The following is an 18,462-nucleotide window of genomic DNA, read 5'->3' as shown; positions in this document are numbered from 1 at the left end:
ATTATTTTGTACATAAGTAAAATACTAGCTTGTTTTTCATCTAGCGTACAAATACTTGATAGCTTTATTTGTACACTGAAATTTAAAGTTGATCTAGGACATGCCCAACCCCAACTATCAATCTGTCCCCACATTTTAAATTTACCTCCCCCTCCAATGCAACATGGTTTTGCCCAGGTGTAGAGTTACTTCTTTTTTATGCTTTGCTCTCCTTAATGACTCAGGCCCAATATGTACAAAAATATGGAGACGCCAAAGTGGTAAAGAATATATAATTTGATTTATTACATAAAACAAGTATAAAAGCAGAAACTGATCAACTGCATCCTTTTAAAATGAATGTACAAAAAGAAATTTAAGAGAAATGACATGTACCAGAAGGATGCAAAAATGTTATCCACAAAGGAATAAAAGGCACAAATATAATTGCCAGCACCATATAGTGATAACACCTGCATATGTTATTCAGTTGTCACAACAATGGTGTTTACTAACAAAGAATAGATATTGAATGTATTTGTTTTGAGCACTACCAAGCAGAACATAGTCAGTTAAAATATATCCTGTTCACATGTACCTGGAAAGGGAAGAACTACAAGTAGTAGATGTAAAAGAGACAGCAAAAGATAGTGGTCTTTATTTTGTAATGTAAATAAAAAAAGCCAGTTTGGATACCCATTGCAAGATGAGATCAGACCTGGAAGACCCCCCCTTCCTCCCTCCAGCACCAATACATTTCACATACATGCTTTGTCAAGAGGCTAACAGTGGTAGGTAAAGGTGATTATAACCATACATGGCTAAATCTTAAATGGTTATTTAAGAGATGTTTATTAGTAATCCATGTCAACTGTACGTAACAAACTTGCATATTGCACACTAAAACCGGAAGTGTGTGTGTATATAATAAGGTTGAAGGTGTGATTTGTAGAGCAAAGAATAGAAGTGAAAGAAAAATGTTTTTAAAGTGACCAAATATTGTGACTATTTATATCTGGAGTGTAAATATAAACATATACACATATGATGATTAAAGTGTATACAAAATACAAGCTTCAAGAAGATCCATATAACAGAAGTCCCTCTCCGTTTTTACAGAACTCAGTGACCTAAGAATGTAATAATAAATTTGTAAATGTAAATAGAATTAAAAAAGGGAGAAATAAAACTTTTACAAATATAATATTGACCAAATAAGAAACCGGCCAATGCAAGTAAATTGGTGATAGAGTGGCTGGTAAAGATAACAGAAATTAAGAGCTGTTTAGCACATAGTACAAGTCCAAATACATCCCATCAAAAACCTATGTAGACCAAAGTGCAAGTAATGTGTTTTTAAAATATATATTTATATCTTGCTTGAGAAATCATTGTTATATGGTTAATGACCAACATTCTAAATTTGCCTGGTTTAGAAGGTGTTCGTTTTTCGAGGTAGGTTTGATGCTTTAAACATAATTCCGTGGCTGACTATAAGAATAATCTTTGTTTCAATTTTGTACAGTTTCTACAGTGCCATGTGACTTTTTTGTGTCAACCACAGTCATATGGAACATGATGTAATGAGCAGAGAGGCTTTGGGAACGCCCATCTAAGCTCAATCTGCTCTGTGCACTGTAAAATCCTCCCCCTTTGTCATCACATGACATGCTGAAATCTGTAGGAAAGGAGTGTGTGACTGGTAGCCATATTTGTCTACTCACCAGAGAGATTTTGAAAAGGTGATTGTGATTTGTAGGAGGGCAGCTAAGAAAAAGCAGTTCCATTTATGCCTGCAACGTAACTTGCTATATAAGAGGGAAAAACACTCGTATTACTGTGGCTTTTTGTCTTGACGTCATATTTAGGCGTTTTTTGTTTTGTTTGTTTTAGACTGTTTTTTTTTCCCTGGCATGATTCCTCTGTTACCCTGAGTTTGGGTTATAAATTCACACCCAGGACCTCTTTACCTATTTGTTAATGCTGACTCTTGTTTTAATGCTGTTCCCTATTGTAAAGTGCTGTGGAACATGCTGGTTCTATATTGATGACTTTGAGTGTTTCCAACAGAAATGCCTATTTATCGTCTGTTAGTCTTTTTTCCACATCTATTACTTTGTGGAAGGGGGTATTCTAGGTTTATATGAACATAATAGATTCAGTCAAATTGTTTAGAGTACTTTCAAAAATAGTACATAGCCGATTATAATAACTATTTCTCTTGTTTTGACTTATGTAATTTTCTTTATGGCAGCAACAGAAAACAAACATATTGTATGCAGCTCTCTGCCAGAAGCACATGGGGAAGATGTTGTACTCCTCACAGAACCAGAGAAGCACAGAGATCCCCCAGAGCAACCAGACAAGGTGCCTTTTTAAAGTGATTCATCCATGATCAAAATCAGTAGTAAATAGGTAGTTGTGTTCACATGAGCGCATGACTAAATAGTCTAAATCTTTAAAAAGGTTTGTAAAGTGTGTGTAATAGGTTGGATCACCTTTTGACATAAATTGGATGATGGATGATATGCCTTTTCAAGTACCTCATTGGATAACAGCAATGTCCATGTAGCGAACCTTTCTGAAAACTTTTCGAATCCTAATCGCTCCTTGTGAAAAATGTTTGTAAGCCTGGGCAGGGTATCTGCTGCATAAACTTGTGTGTTCCATATAAAAATCTTGCCCCTTTCACCAACTGTGGAGAAGGTTGACTCTTTCGCTACCAAAAAAAAATTAGAAACTAATGTCTGATGCCTTTTTAGGAGTCAATTTTTTGATAAACTGAATTCGCTAGAAAATTTTAGTACTGTTTTCCAACTCCTACTTTGAGATACATGGTAAATGAATTATCTTGAGAAGTCTTGAGAAAGTTTCAAATTATTAGGTTAACAGTTTAATAATTCATATTTAGATTTACTACAGGGTGAAGTAAATGATAGGGCAAGATAGTGATGTCAAGTGGCAGTTAGAGATTGGTATTCCTCTTGCCCTGGTTTTCCAGACCACTTGTTGGGCCGGTGCAAAACTAAAGAAATCCAAGCTCTTAGGATGGTTCACAAGGGTGCATTTCACTCCACACTGAAAGAGGAACCTCTGATGGCTCCAAACTGAAATCCTTAATGGCTTTGAGTAAATAGTAACAATGCAGCTTACCATATACAGTGTAAAGTATAAACTGGGACATTCAGACAAGACTGACAAACATATGACAGGGTAGAGGGGACCCTGCCTATAACAGCTAAAATTACTAGAAGGAGCAGTAATGATATTCAATTGAAAGTTAATAGATTTGATGGCTTACTGTAGGTCAGGTGCTTTTTATTTTGTCTTTATAGTATTATATTATTATAATATATGTATACTGCAGTGGAATGTTATAGGTGTTTTAAATGTACACTGATCAAATTCAGAAAATTGTTTTAAGCTGTATACCTAGATAACACTAAATGAAATCGTATGTCTGTGTTTCACTTAATGAGAGCAAAATTGTGTTTGTTCTTATAACAGGGCAAACTCCAAGAAATCTGCCATACAGAAAAGTCAGAGGGAGGTGAAAGCAGGTTGGTATAGTTGCAGGGTTCTTCTTTTCTCATGTAAGTTTAATTTATTTGGAGCTCCACCTATTTCCCATACCTTGCATTTAGGATTTGTAGCCATGGAGGTTAAAGCCATGTCCACAACGTGGAGAAAATGTAACTCATGATACCACTAGCCTTGACACTAAACTGTTGTATCTTCAAAGCAGCTTATATGGCGGTACTGCTGTTGATGAAGTACTTCTTACTTACACAGTTTATTTGTTCAGTCTTTGGGTATTAGCCTTCAATTACCATAAGTGGAAATGTTATGTAAGCCTGGTTTACTTGAAGCACGTGGCTTTAAACTCCCCTTCCTTTTGGGTTTTGGCAGGAATGCATCTTTGGTTGCCCTTGAAAGGCTAGTATTGCTGCCTGAAGCTTCCAATATATAGCAAAGTATATTAAGGATTTTTAGAATTATACTAGTTGTGTATTTTTTTTTAATTTTTTATTCCCCCCTGTTTAAAAGTTTTTGCAATTCAGCTTAAATTTTGGAGAACTTCAATCGCATATGAGTTTGGGAACATATATTAGTGTATGGCAGTGGTTGTGATGCATAATCTAGTTTTTTATTTCCTGGAGTAAAATTGCTCAACATCTTTTAAACTGTATGTTGTCAACAGGTGTACAGAAGAGAAGAGATTAAAAGCAACAATATTATAGCATACAATTAACATTCATCTGTTCCTGTATCAAACATAGATTCTTCTCGTACCGTCCCTCTGAAGTAGAGAGTTGTGGTACGGGGGAAAGATAGTGGTGAAGATTAAAAGCATATGGGTATCATTCTGAGAAAGGCAACCATGGGTACAGATTGGGGAAGGAGGAGAGTGTTTGAGGAAAGGGGTGTGGGGTATCTAACTGAAACATTAGTCATAGTAGATGAGGGGGGGGGGGTAGGATGATAGGATGACATCTTTTCAAGTGTCTTTGTATTGGCAGATCATTTAGTAGTAGTAAAGTTTCGTACCATCCCGTAGGTTGTTGTAGCTTTGTATCATGAGGAAGCGTATCAATGAAACTTTACCAAATCGGGAGTTTTCAAACTTTATGTATAGAGGCTTCCAGCCAATCCATTTTAAATACAAAAAAAACGAAATTTTTTTGAACTTGGATACAGATAAAAGGGTGTATCCTTTGTTGTAAGAGTTACCTTCCTCTTCATCCATGGCAGCACACATTCATGGGTTAATCAATCCCTCCTTCTCTAGAGTCAGGACAAGACGCCCCTCGGAAGGTATGTCAGGATGGTCTGCCCCACTACCTGCATAATTTCCTGTCTTCAGTCTAGAGGATAAGTCTGCGGAAACATTTACTCTCCTGAAGTCCCCGGTGACTGTACTTTAGGGAGTACGAGGAGAGGTGAAGAGACCGGCCTCACAGAGGAGCAGGACTAAGGATATTGCACGCTCCGAGGGACATTACAATACTGCACTGTATTATAAAGAGTGAGTTTTTTTGCTCGGGGAAAAAAGTCTGCTGAGGCAAAGTCACGGTGAATAATCAATATAGTAGATTCTGTAATAGTGACTTTAGTTACAGAATAGTTTCTGTAAAAGTGCATTTAATACAGTCACAGAAATGAAGGGAAAACATCCTCAGACAAGGAAAGCAGGGCAACTTATATTTTATTACTTTTTAATCAGGTTAGTTTTTAAAAAATGCACTGTATTGAATAAAGCAATGCCTCAGGGATACACTAGCAAATTATGCTGTAATCCTCCTGAGCGTGAACATCGGAGTCCTGCTCACTTGGCAGAGCTATTAAAATGGATAAAAGTTGCTCTAGCTAACATGTTTATCACAAAATAAGATTTCAAATAAATTAGACCCAATAGAACAAGATCTGTAATTAGTGAGGATGCAGTTTCCTGAATCGGGAGCAATTCATATATGTTAATCAGAAGTTTCAGAATCTTCTGATCAGGAGGCAGAATCTGTGACAGATGAGTGATTTTATTTCGGGGTTTTTTTCGCATCAATATTTTTATAAAATTTTTCCAAAGGTATATGGGGTACAGAAAAGGAAATACAGACATGGGAAAACACATAGGGAGTCCCCACGCAGGGGGAGAAGGATCACTAAATTAAGATAAAGCACACAGTATTAACAATATACATTTTAAGATAGGAAAATGTAGCAATGCATATCAGCCTACATTTTGGCATTCTGAAAGTGTCTCCACCATAGGAGGGCTAACTGGGGATGCAAGCTGATCAATTGACTGGGGGCGTTCTTTAAGAGCCTCTGGAGAGTGAGCTGTTGGGAAACCAGAAATATCCTGGGGAGACCCAGGGCCATCCGTAATGTAAACATGCCACCTAAACCACTTCATGATGGGAGCTGATGCAGATGAGGCATAGGGCGTATCTGTTTCCATCTCAAAGCTGTACTGTATCTTTGAGATGATGCGGGCAGTGGTAGGAGGAGCTTGAGACTTCCAATTTTGTGCTATTGCTGCTCTAGCAGCAATCAATATGTGACCCAATAGGTAGCGATCGTGCTTTGGAATAGAAGTCGGATAGATGTGGAGGAGAGCCAGAGCTGGGTCTGGAGCAACAGGCGTCTTTAAGACTGAAGAAATCAAAGCAAATACCTCGCTTCACAGCGGTTCAATCACCGGGCATAACCAGAATACATGGAAGATATCGGCTATTTGGGCACATTGACACCAACAGAATTTTGATTGGCTTGGCCAGAACCTGTGTAACCGTTCCGGGGTAAGGTATAGCCGGTTATGGAGTTTAACCTGCATCTCGGTATGATTAATGCGTTTAGACATACGGTGGGAAGTTACATAAATTCTTTCCCATTGTCGCTCAGTGAGCACTAAATTCACATCCGTCTCCCACTGGGTTTGTGCAGGTGTTTTAGTTGGGGGGGATCAGGGAATAAATGTAATGATACCAAAACGTTATTCCGCCTCTCCCGCTTCTCTTCGTCAATCTATCTTTGACAGCTAATAAAAAATGCAGTAGTACTAAAAAGTCCTCCAAAGACCAGCAAATGCAATGTGGATTTTAAAATTATTTAATATCATTAAAATAACATGAACATAATCATATTGCATGCAGAAACATTCTGGTAATACCACGAGAAAACGCATACATTAGGTGCACCTATGTAATAACAGCATTTCCCGAGAGTGTAATAATAAACATATGTATATTGGTTCAAACGTAATTCGTGTGAGCTCACAACATTGGGAGAACCTTTGCGTGGCAGAGTGAATCCACACTAGCTAGATATATGAGATTCGTAATATCTCTATAGCTGCACGTTTTTGGTCCTCAATTAAGGTAACAGTATAGATGGAACAGCTTTGTTAAAACCTCTTGATGGCGGAATGGAATGAATGACTGCTGTTGGGAGTGAACTAAGAGAGTAGGGGGTCCTAGAAACAGTTCTGACCCAGTGGCTGATTTGCAAGTACCTATATGTGTCTGAGGATGGCAAGCTAAAGCGATCCTGGAGCTGAGAAAAGGGAAGAAAAAGGCCTTGGGCAAAGAAATCCGACATGGAGGAAATCCCTCTAGCTTTCCAAAAGGCAAGATTTAGATCTGGAATGAGCTGACCCACTGCCTGGAGAGAGAGGTTACGAGACGGGAGTACAAAGTTGGCGTGCAACCCAATAACTCTATCCCACACCTGCATGGCATCCGAAATGGACCGTAGCCTGCATACAACAGATGGGCGTACCTTCCTGGGTGTCCAAAGAAGGTCCAACAACGGGTAGCTGGGGCACAAGGCTATCTCCAAATCTACCCATGGCTTAGAAGTGAGGGGGAGCACCCAATCCCGCAGATGGCTCAATATGCAAGCCTCTTGGTAACAAGATAAGTTGGGAAGCATTAGCCCCCCCACGTTGTTTAGATAGGGCCATACGTTTATGGGAGTGGAGGGGGCGTTTCTGCCGCCACACATAGGACATCATTAACGTATGAAAGCGGGCCATCAAACGCCTAGGCACAATATAGGGAATAGCACGAAAAATATACATCAGTTTGGGTAATAACATCATTTTGAAAACAGCTATGCGACCCAGCCAGGAGACCTCGAAGTTAAGCCAATTCTTGGCTAGGGAGGAAAGATGCAAAGAAATTGGAGTGAAGTTAGTTTCAAATACTGTAGACAGGGTAGGGGGAATATGAATGCCCAGATACGGCAAAGAGTCCTTTACTCAGACAAACGGAAATTTCTTTTGCAAAGACAATAGTGAGGATTGCGGTATATTAATAGGCAGGACCTCTGATTTAGTAATATTTCATTTATAAAATGAAGCTGAGCTGTAGTCATCTAGGATGCGCTTCAGGGCTGGCAACGAGGTCTCCGGGCTGGTAACAAATAGAAATACATCATTCGCAAATAAACATAACTTATGTGTATGAGAGTGAAAAGTAATGCCTGGGAAATGGGAAGAATGTCTAATAGTATGCGCTAAAGGCTCTATGGCCATGACAAACATCAGAGGAGAAAGGGGACACCCCTGCCTTGTTCCATTGGTAATAGGGAAGTGAGAGGATAAAAAACTGTTGCTAAATACTCTTGCAGAGGGACCCTGATATAGAGCTAATATGGAGTGTAAGATGTTACCCTGAAACCCAAATTTGAGTAAAACTTCTTTCATATAGAGCCAGTGGAGCCTATCGAACACTTTCTCTGCATCCAGAGAAAGCATAACTAGCTCTTCTCCGGTCCCGGACAAAAGGTCCACCACATCTAGAGTGCGTCATGTATTATCTGACGCCTGGCGACCCAATATTAAGCCCACCTGGTCCGGGTGGATCAACTGAGGTAGGAAGGGATTCAGGCGATCAGCTATCAACCTAGCGTAAATTTTTAGATCAGTATTAAGTAGTGCTATAGTTCTTGCAGTCAGAGTGATCCTTACCAAGGTTTGGGGATCGTTAATATTTGCGCTTCTAACATCTCAGCTGGGAAGTTACCACCCATCAGAACATTATTATATAGATTGGTAAGGAGCAGGGCCAGTTCCGACCGGAATGTGGAGTAGAAGGCATTAACGAAGCCATCCGGACCAGGGGCTTTGTCTCTAGTGAGGCACTTGATAACCTCTCGCTGAGACCAAGGGAGACTAATCTGCTTCAAACTTTCAAGATCTAACGAGGGGAGATTAAGGTGGTGAAGAAAGGTAGAGATATACAATTCTGATGGCTGCACTTTGTCTTTGTCGTCCCATAGGTTGTATAATCTGGCATAATATTTAGCGAATTGGTTTGCTATGTCAGCGGGATTGTGGATCTTATTACCCCTAAAGTCGTGAAGAGTCTTTATTTGGTTCCTAGCTTGCTTCCCTCTGAGTTTGCGGGCCAAAAGACGACTGGCTCCATTGCCTGTAGAGTAAAATTTCTGGCGCAGTTTAGTAAGGGCTGATTTCATGCGAGATATAAAAAGTGTATTAAGCTGTTTCCTGATATCATTTATTTCTTTTTGGAGGACTTTAGAGGGGCGTGACTGGTTTTGTGATTCTAGAGTAATTAGAGTAGATTCAAGCATATGTTGACGAAAAAAGGTATTGCTTTTTCAAGCGTGCACCAATTTGGATAGCTGAACCACGTAAAACTGCTTTCATTGCACACCAGTGGGTGGAAAGGGAAGTATCCCCTGGGTTATTCACCTGGATATATTGCGCCAGTGCTTCTGACAAACCGAGCCTGGCCTCCAAGGAGGTAAGTAAATAGGCCGGCATCCGCCACGGTCTCGGGGGGATTTTAGTAAGATTTAGGTTCCAGGTACATTCTATCGGGGCATGGTCTGAGCATGTGATAGGAAGGATATTAACTGTGTTAGTGTGCTGTAATGTCCATTTGTCTGTCAGAACCATATATATTCTAGAGTATGTGTTGTGTACACTAAAATGGTAAGTATACTCCCGTACATTTGGAGATTGGACCCGCCAGACGACAGAGATCGTATTCCGCTAGCAGTTCGTACTTGTTTTTTAATTATCTACCATGTATAAGATAATTTATATTGAGGATATAACATAGAAAGAACACTCTCAAGATATACTTTTTCAAGAAGGAAAGCCATAGTTTTCCCTGTAAATAAAATAGTAAAGGTAGTAACTATGAAGTAATGGAAACACCCTGATAAAAGAATGTTAAATAACACAAAACTGAGCCACCTTTACCCTTGTGAAATTCAGGATTCAAAATTTTGGGACGATTCTCCTGCAATAGATGAGGCAGTAGCCAGAATATCTAAAAATAAAAAAATGAAAACCATATATTTAGATGATGCAAATACATCCAGGGGTGGCATAGATATGCATAGGTTGGGAGGTCAGCAGTAGACACAGCTGTGACATCTAGAGGTTTAAGGTAGTGATGGGAAATCTAGTTCATTTTGAAGATTAATTCATTCTGATCTAGTTCACACAAGATTAGTTCAAAAGATTAGTTCATTTCACTCATTTGGCTCATTTAGTTCAGTTAGATCACTAGCTCTGGAATACTGCTTAGAGAAGTGATTGGAAACATAGATCTAGTCTATTACACATACTGTAGGCATATCTACTACTCATTAGATGAGTTATAGTCCTGTTAAATTGATCAGATAAGTTTAATATGTCAGATCATTTTTAATATTTTAAAAAGGGCAATCACTTATACAAAAACTAGTAGTGACATGTTTAGCTCTGCAAAGTTAATTACATTTTCATTATTTCTTATTTCTGTAATATGCAAATGAGACCCAAATTCAGAGTATTATAAAGTGTCACTTTTTTGCTTTTAAAATTGAGATCAGTGCAATCAGGATATAGGGGAGATGTATCAAACCTTAGGGGGGAATTTTTACAGCTGTAAAGACCCAAAACAGGCATCACATCACTGGGGGCGGGACCAAAATGGAGAAATTTGTGAAGCCCCGCCCCCTACGCACATACCCCGTTCCAGGAACTCCCAGATGTAACCAACATAATGTTGGCAATTATGACTAATCGGCTTCTGTCATTTATCTAGCAGAGTCTATAAGATGGCAGAAAATGATTGGTTGCTATGTGCAACGTTTCCACTTTATCTCTCTTGTATATATGGTGTAGTAAACCGAACTACAGTATATAACATGCAGCACGCAGCAGTGCAGTGCCTTGAGCTGACAGGGAAGGGAATGTATCCTGTGACTCATGAGCTAAATTATCTAAATGATTCATGAGTGAAAATAACTAGATAAACTATAAGGGGGGTATTCAATTGTTCGGCTTGACGGCCGAAATACTCGCGCTCTAAAACTATTACCGTTAATACGGTAATTAGCTGCGAGCTGAAATACAGCGAGTAAATTACCGTGTGAACGGTTTTTAAGCGCAATTTTACCGTATTAACGGTAGTAGTTTTAGAGCGCGAGTTTTTCGGCTGTCAAGCCAAACAATTGAATACCCCCCTTAAACTCCTGAGCCAGGAGAATGACTCGTGACTCATAGTTCAGTGATCAGCTCCACAGTCTCTCACAATGTGTGAGCACAGTAGCGCCACCTTTGGTAGTTTAGAGGTACTGACTCATGAGTATTGTATATGAGAGCTGAATAGCAGTGCTGCTGTAGTAGCACCTACAAACCCAGTATCATATTTAGCAAATATAGGAAGTGTAGGGAGAGGGGAGTTCGGGTCCTAGTACCAAAGCCAGAATTCAGACTAATAGGACAGTGATTTTATCACAAAAAGGTGAGTAGCATGAACATACACACACACACACACACACACATAGGCTTTAGCTAGTCAGTACAATTTCAGATGCTGTTGTTTTGTTTTTATTTTTTTTATTAGATTTGTATTTCATGGACTGTGTTGTCCTTTCTACTTTACTTTTATAGTTAAAAACTAAAAAACCATTGTGAGTGAGACAGTGAGTGAGGCTGCTGGAGCTGCTCTGCTTCATCTCTAACTCCTCCCACTTGTTTTAGTTCCTGGTGAACTAATCTTTGCCAGAGCTGTGAACTAGTTCACTTTGAAGATTAGTTCATTTTGAACTAATCATTCATGAACTATCCATCACTAGTTTAAGGGTCTGTGGCAATGAATTAGAAAAGTGTTCAAGATGGGATATATACTGATAGCTACTGAGTTTATATGTGGAGCGTCTATGGGCGCAAACCGATTTTCTGCAAAGTGTATGGGTTTCTGCTTTAGCAGTGAGGAGAACGTTGTGGCTACATCCGTGGATGTCAAACACAGTCCAAGAATAAATTAGTACTGCTCCTATTTCAATGAGCGTTTTTATTTGGGCAAAAATTGAATGCTCTGATATAGAAAATGTCTGGAGGAAAGTCATCTTGGTGGCTTTAAGATTACAGATTAGAAGGCAGTTTAACACAAAACCTAGAGGAAATTCACAATATTTTAGAGACTGTACAGACGGGAAAAAATATTGAAAGATACCAATACAGCACCATCAGATAGAATTTTCGGCAACAAATGAATAAAGACTTGAGTCTTTCAGACTATTTGCACAATTATGCCAAATATGTCTGCCATTCAGACATAAATAAAGGAGGAAGCATAACAAAATATATTAGAGCATGGGAAAATACCACTACAGATGAATGGGTACTAGATATTATCAGAAGTGGAATACTACTGGAATTCCTGAACCTAGTCACCAAAGGACTATTGTCTAAAATATCCTCGAGGGGCTAAGGACATTGAAAGAAATGTTGACTATGAAAGACATTCTAAATACCTTTCTAGAACCAAAAGTCAGAGGATTTTACTCACATATCTTCATAGTACAAAAGAAAAGTTCTAGATTTGAGGCCACTCAACAAACACATACGTGGAAAGAAGTTCATGATGGTATCACTTTATTCAATCTTGGAAGCCATAGAAGTAGATTACGATCAGAAATATGGAAGATTAGTAATTTCAACAGGAATTTTCAGTTCACATGGCTACCATTTGGACTATGGTTAACGTATTTATGTAAAAAGATAACATATTCAGGTATGTGGGAGGTTAGAGAGTCAATTCCTGCCACTATTGGTCTACCAGGAGGATTCTGCAAACTTTTGTGTATTTTAGGTAAAAAATAGAAGATGGGTATAATGGGGTGATTGATCAGAAGGTATTGGAATTCGTCTTTATCAATCAGTTGTGAATAAAATCCTTTAAGTAAAATATTTCTAAGGAGGGAGATATATTCATCTGTTGGGTTTTTCCTAAGTGGTATGTAGAGGCTTGATCACTCGGTAACCTATGAGCCTCTTTAATGTAGTCAGAACGGTTCATGACAACTATCTCTCCTCCCTTATCTGCCTGTTTGATGACTATATCCTCATTGTTTTGTAATGTCCTAAGGGCTAGTGTTTCTTTTTTGGATAAATTATTAGATGGCTTATCGAATGGATGAGTGCAAAGGTCTTGGATCATAATATAGATATAGATATGGATAGAGATGTGATCTGCTCTAAGTATCTGCTTGGGTATTGCCCATTAATGTGTACTGCCATTGAAGAGGAATCTGAGGATTATGTACATGATCTGGTTTACTTGACTCCTCCATGGCGGCACACTGCCCATCCCTAAGTTGTTATACTAATATGTTATGAGGATTGCCTGACCCTAGTGGGTTCTTGGAAATCACCTAGGCAGTTTATGTCAAAGTTTTTATTGCGTAGATGGCAATATAGATGTGCATATATACAATCGTCAGACAGATGCGATTCTTTGCAGGTACAGCATACACACGTGACTGAAGCACAGTTCCTAGTCACCAATTCATGAACATCCTCAGTACAGTCAAAACACAGGTTATATCCCCTTCACCATTTTCACGACGGTGGTGTTGATGGTGGGCGTACTAGGGGCTGTAGCCGGATTATGATAGGTGGGTCAGTGATGAGGCATAAGTGAGGGTCCTCCCCCATAGTAATTGGGGATTGCTGGCTCCCTGTGAAGAAGGTACCTAGGAGAGCAGGGATACTAGTATAACAATGACCTGGTGGACTGAACAGGAGAGGTGTGATCGCATTATACATGTCTTCAATTTAACCCAGACATCTTGTCCTCACTGATTTACATTCCACCTGGTGTCATTTAAGAATACTCTGTCAAGCTTATGTAGCCATGTTTCTATTAACATATGCTCTGCATACAATAACATACGTTAAACGCACAAGAACAATAAATACAAATAAACAGGAAGGCAGTGAGACAGTGAAACTTCATAGTATGCAGCTAGAGCAATGGATCGCGAGTGTCCCTTTGCTTCTCACCAGTCCAGAATCGCACTGCATGGTTTTCGGTTATCTAGATATATCTTACAGCTTTGAGAAAACAAGAAGACACCAGAAGTGGGGTATAACGTCCTTGCATACTTTTCTTGTGTTTACCCCATTAATGTGTGCTACCATGGAGTAGTCAAGGAAACCCGATTATCGGGTATATAATCCTGCGTTTCTGGCTACGGATGACCATTTTGTTTGGTTTCTGTCATGGTTTTAACTAAAATGGCCTATTCTTGTGAAAGGGGTAAATATTTTCATAAATCCACTGTGGGAATTGACAGTCCCATAAATAGTGATATAGTAAGGCTTCCACAGTGGTACTTTTTGGGGCTTCTGGAGGTCTTTGTAATTCCATTAGCTTGACATCTACTAGGTTATAGGTAGCCTCTATAGAAAATTAGATTGTCTCCCTGAAAGAGCTGATATTAGGTTTTTTTTTAGGCAGGGGAATTGCTTTTGCCATTGTGATATAATGGGATAAGTAGAATTTTATAAAAAAGATTGAGAAATAGCTTTTGTAGTAATCTGTTTATTTTGCATTAGACTACCTAGCTGCTTGACCGAATACAGGTTAGTTAGTGAGAACTTTATTTGTATAGTGCTGGACTGGAGGAAAGTGAGGGTGTATGGGCGTATGTACTTCATTCTAGTGCTTGCAATGGTATATATTAATGGTCATTTAGTGTTGACATCCGTAAGAGATCTGATGGTAATCAGACCTTTCTTTGCCCATTGTGATAGAGGATAGGAGGCTATTCCCATCTGGAACTTTAAATTCTCCAGCAGAGGGAGGAACAGGTTATTGTGAGCCTTGAGTTTCCATTTATTTCTAACCTTATGTCAAACTGACCATGTGTACAACTACAAAGGGTTTTCTTAAAATGTTTATTTCCTTTGTGAAAAAAGAAAATGGGTTAAATTTCTGTCCAGTATTACCTATTGTTCAAGGGGAGGGTTTGTTTACATGACTTGTTTTGTTATCCAGTCTTTTATGTACCGCCAAATAGCTGCTTGGTTATATAGTTATGTTTGAAGTTTATACTTCTTTCTGTTTTTTGTTTTTCTGAAGTATAATCGGGCTAATTTTAGGTTGTTTTTTTTGGTGTGTAATAGCTGTACTATTTAATTTTCATCCTTGCTAGTCAATATAGTAGGAAATGCTGGTAGCGCATCAAGGATTTTGGGAATAATTTTTCGCTCCTTAATCCTCCATGGCAGCCATAAATCTGGGTAGATTCCCTTTCCAGTTTTAAGGTAGAGGCAGGTTAAAAATCCACACCCAAATTGTATGTAAGGTTGCAGCATTCCATGTTTGGCTACCTGGGGAACATGAGTCTGCCACCTATTTTAGCAGATCTGGTGTAATAATAATTTTGAATTTAGCCGCTCCATTTTCACTTCATGGGTCACAGGGTGCCAAGATGGCAGCCAGTCTAGTAAGAGGCCCAAAACTGCTCTAAGTGATTCCTGCCTTTTGGGAAACTTTTATCTGGATCCTGTGACCCCCAAACAGCCAAAATAAAATGCAGTACCCCTAACTTACAGGCTTGATTTCATGTGCATATTATTGTATATGTTGTCAGGTCTCTCCGTTTTCTGGTAGAAAGATGGACAACAGGATCCATATAGTTTGTGGGGCCTGTGATCAGCCTTTATTTTAGCATGGCCAACCTGTGACTTTTCAGGTGTTAAGAAACTTCAATCCCCAGCATGCTTTGCCAGCTGATGTCCTCTCCCACAGGTTGGCCAGGCCTAAATTAATGAATGCAGTTTAACATATAGTGCTCAGTCCAAGAGTCAAACTCTGATCCCTCGGCAGAATAATAAAGCGTTTGTGACTAAAGGAGATTTATATGCCATTCAGGGGTTAAAGAGAGCAAGGTCTCAGACAAGCATAGGTTGAAAGACACATGCTTTCACCCGGAACGTGAATCCCCTGTTGATTTGGATGAATCCTCCAGTGATGAATCTGTAGAGATTAAATTGTCTCCTGCGAAGTTTAATTTGGACAATATGGAAACTTCAGTGTCTCATAATTCCTATTTTGAAGACTGAAAACAAAGTGGAGATCAGGTGGTGAAGGAGCTGTGGCTAGTATATCATCCAGAAATACTGTCCCTATTGAAGATGGGGGTCTCATCAGAGATTCCATGCATGGGAAGGTGGAGAGTTGTTTTAAGAAACTTCATATTTGATATCGAACCACTGGTGTAGCTAAAGCTTCAGTGTCAAGAACTCTTCTATTATGGACAGAGAACCTCCAAGTGAAAGCTAACAGACAGATACATGTTGAAATGCTTTGAATGTATGCAGAAAAGTCAGTTTTTGTGTGAAGCATCTTTAGATACCTGTGACAGGATGGACCGCCTATGCCACCCTGTCTGTTGTTGCTGGGAACCGACTGGGCTTACTTTGCCATCGTTCCCTTTCGTTATTTCTAATATGCCCCTCCTGCCGTAGTGGGAGGGGCCTGCTGCCACCACTGAACTCCTTTATGGCGCTCAGAACCGCGTTCCTTCTGGGTAACTGTCACTGCTAGTGTGCTCCTGTACTTGGGCTAGTAACTCTGGACCTCTTACTATGGATCCGGGTTGCTGTGGATGGATCCTCCCTGGCCTATCACACTGACCAGAGCTGCAGGTAGCAGGCAGGGCGGTGGTACTGGAAAAGCTTGGGTCCAAACCTCAGAAACAGCCGGAGAACAGATTACATTTTAGGGTCTAATCGGCAGGTCACAGGATTACAGTAATATTGAAGGAGTTGTCAAGCAGGGCTTTGAAGCAGAGTGATGTTTTATTGCTCAAGTGTCCTGACAAGGACAGTCCCACTGATTTTAAGGTATCAGTGGTCAGGTCAGATGGAACATCAGAATGATACATTACATGCTGACACAGCTCATCGTTTATACAGTTTTGACATAGGCTATTTTTAGAATCCGGATGTAACCCCCGTTTACCAAAACATTGATTTACATACACTGCAAAGCTACTAATTATCTTTAGCTATGAAATTCTTAAAACCCTTGCTGGGATTTCCTGGATCTTATTTCAGAGACAGGAGACTCACTAGCAAATCAAAAGGTCTAACTGGCATGAATACTTCAGACAGTCGCCGAATACACATTTCCACAGAACAACAAAAGGACCCACAACAAGCCACTTCCCCAAACCACAATACACCAAAGGCTTGGTAAACACAGGCTCATTGTATCAGATATATACATCAGAAATAGGCATATCCTATAGCAAGGTTAGACAAGAGACAATTTTCTTCCCTGGTCTCCGAAATAACGATTTCCTATCTTACAATATGCAAAATATCAAAAAATAAGTGCAAATGCAATTACATAAATAAGTGCCCTGCGCTATTTGCTTTAAATAAATTTTTACCAAAAGTTATTTAATAGTGATCCAGTCACAATACCATTAGCACCTTTTCAGCCTGGACAATGGCCTAATCAGTGGTTTTAGGAGAACCCTCTGGTTACGCCCTTGGGTTGCAGATGCTCAGTCAAAAATGGTCTTAACCAATCTTCCATTTAAAAGATCCCCAGCTTTGTGGAAGACAAATTGACACTGTTATACATTCATCTGGGGGTAAATCTAACCACTTGTTTCAAGATAAGTCTGCAATCATTAATAAGGCCATGCAATTTCTCCTGTTCCTACAGGTCAAGAATGTACAAGCTTGTAAAGTAGCCTTTCTTGTCAGAAAGTAATCATGGGCTTTCATTCTCCGTTTTGGATTTGAAGAGGCTCAACAAATTTGTTTGCATCGATATTTCCACTTTAAATGTGTGATTTCTATCCTCGTCGCCATCAGCAAAGTTCATTTTGTATCAACCATAGACCTTAGGGATGTCTACTTTCATATCCCTGTTGCAGTTCATAACCGGTTATTTCTCAGGTCCTGGTCCAAGACTTTCAGTTCACTTGCCTGCCATTCTGGCTGGCGACATCTTCAAAAACTTTACCAAGGTGTATGCGATGAAATGTGTCAAGAACACAAGGATAAGTGTTTACTGAATCTTACGGGTCCCACGGACATAAAATCCATCTACTATGATATTGTTCCTATGTTGAAAAATCTTGCCGGCATCACAGACCTCTGCGGTAAGAACATCCTATAGAATTTAAACTATTGATCATGTGTACAGAGCGCACGCATTCAAGCCTGCTGTCGGAAACAAAGGTGGAATCACAAAGGTACAGCGTTCCCTGTGTAATAGCTCATTTTTTAAATTGCTAAAAGGATGATTCACCTAAGTTGACAAACTGGCTACTTAGATCCTTTTTTGATAGGAGAATGGAAGTGTGATTTATTTTATTTTTTGATTTTTATTTTTTTTTAATCTAATACACTTTTTAATTTAGTATAATTTTTTTATTATGTAATTTTTTATGTCTTGTTTTTTATGCACTACTAAAGGATGTTTTTTTAATTCCACAAACTCATTATATTATTATTATAGATAAGTGTCCCATTTTCCAGCGCTGCTGTTTTGTTGTTGAGATGGTAGAGAGAAGTCTTCTTCCCTGCATGAATTAGTTTATCATTTATTAGAGTCTGGTAAAGGTTTATATTTTGGGCAAAGGACAGGACAAGGGATCCTATGTCTTCCAGTGTTCCACTTATTTAGAGTTCCTTAAAGATGGTTT

At 39.2% G+C, this 18,462-nt stretch overlaps 1 protein-coding gene across 3 annotated transcripts in view; it reads left to right on the top strand.

Moving 5' to 3' along the window:
* Positions 1 to 18,462, top strand: part of TOPAZ1 (testis and ovary specific TOPAZ 1) — a 103,454-nt gene that overhangs the window by 11,309 nt on the left and 73,683 nt on the right. For all 3 annotated transcript variants that reach the window (XM_075212397.1, XM_075212396.1, XM_075212398.1), the window contains exons 4-5: positions 2,234 to 2,346; positions 3,487 to 3,539. In XM_075212397.1, the coding sequence (XP_075068498.1) occupies positions 2,234 to 2,346; positions 3,487 to 3,539 (166 nt within the window). The remainder of the gene's footprint in view (positions 1 to 2,233; positions 2,347 to 3,486; positions 3,540 to 18,462) is intronic.

Source organism: Mixophyes fleayi, chromosome 5, assembly GCF_038048845.1.
Source record: "Mixophyes fleayi isolate aMixFle1 chromosome 5, aMixFle1.hap1, whole genome shotgun sequence".
Lineage (NCBI taxonomy): Eukaryota > Metazoa > Chordata > Amphibia > Anura > Limnodynastidae > Mixophyes > Mixophyes fleayi.
The sequence above is the reverse complement of the archived record's forward strand: the minus strand, read 5'-3'. Positions and strand labels throughout refer to the sequence as shown.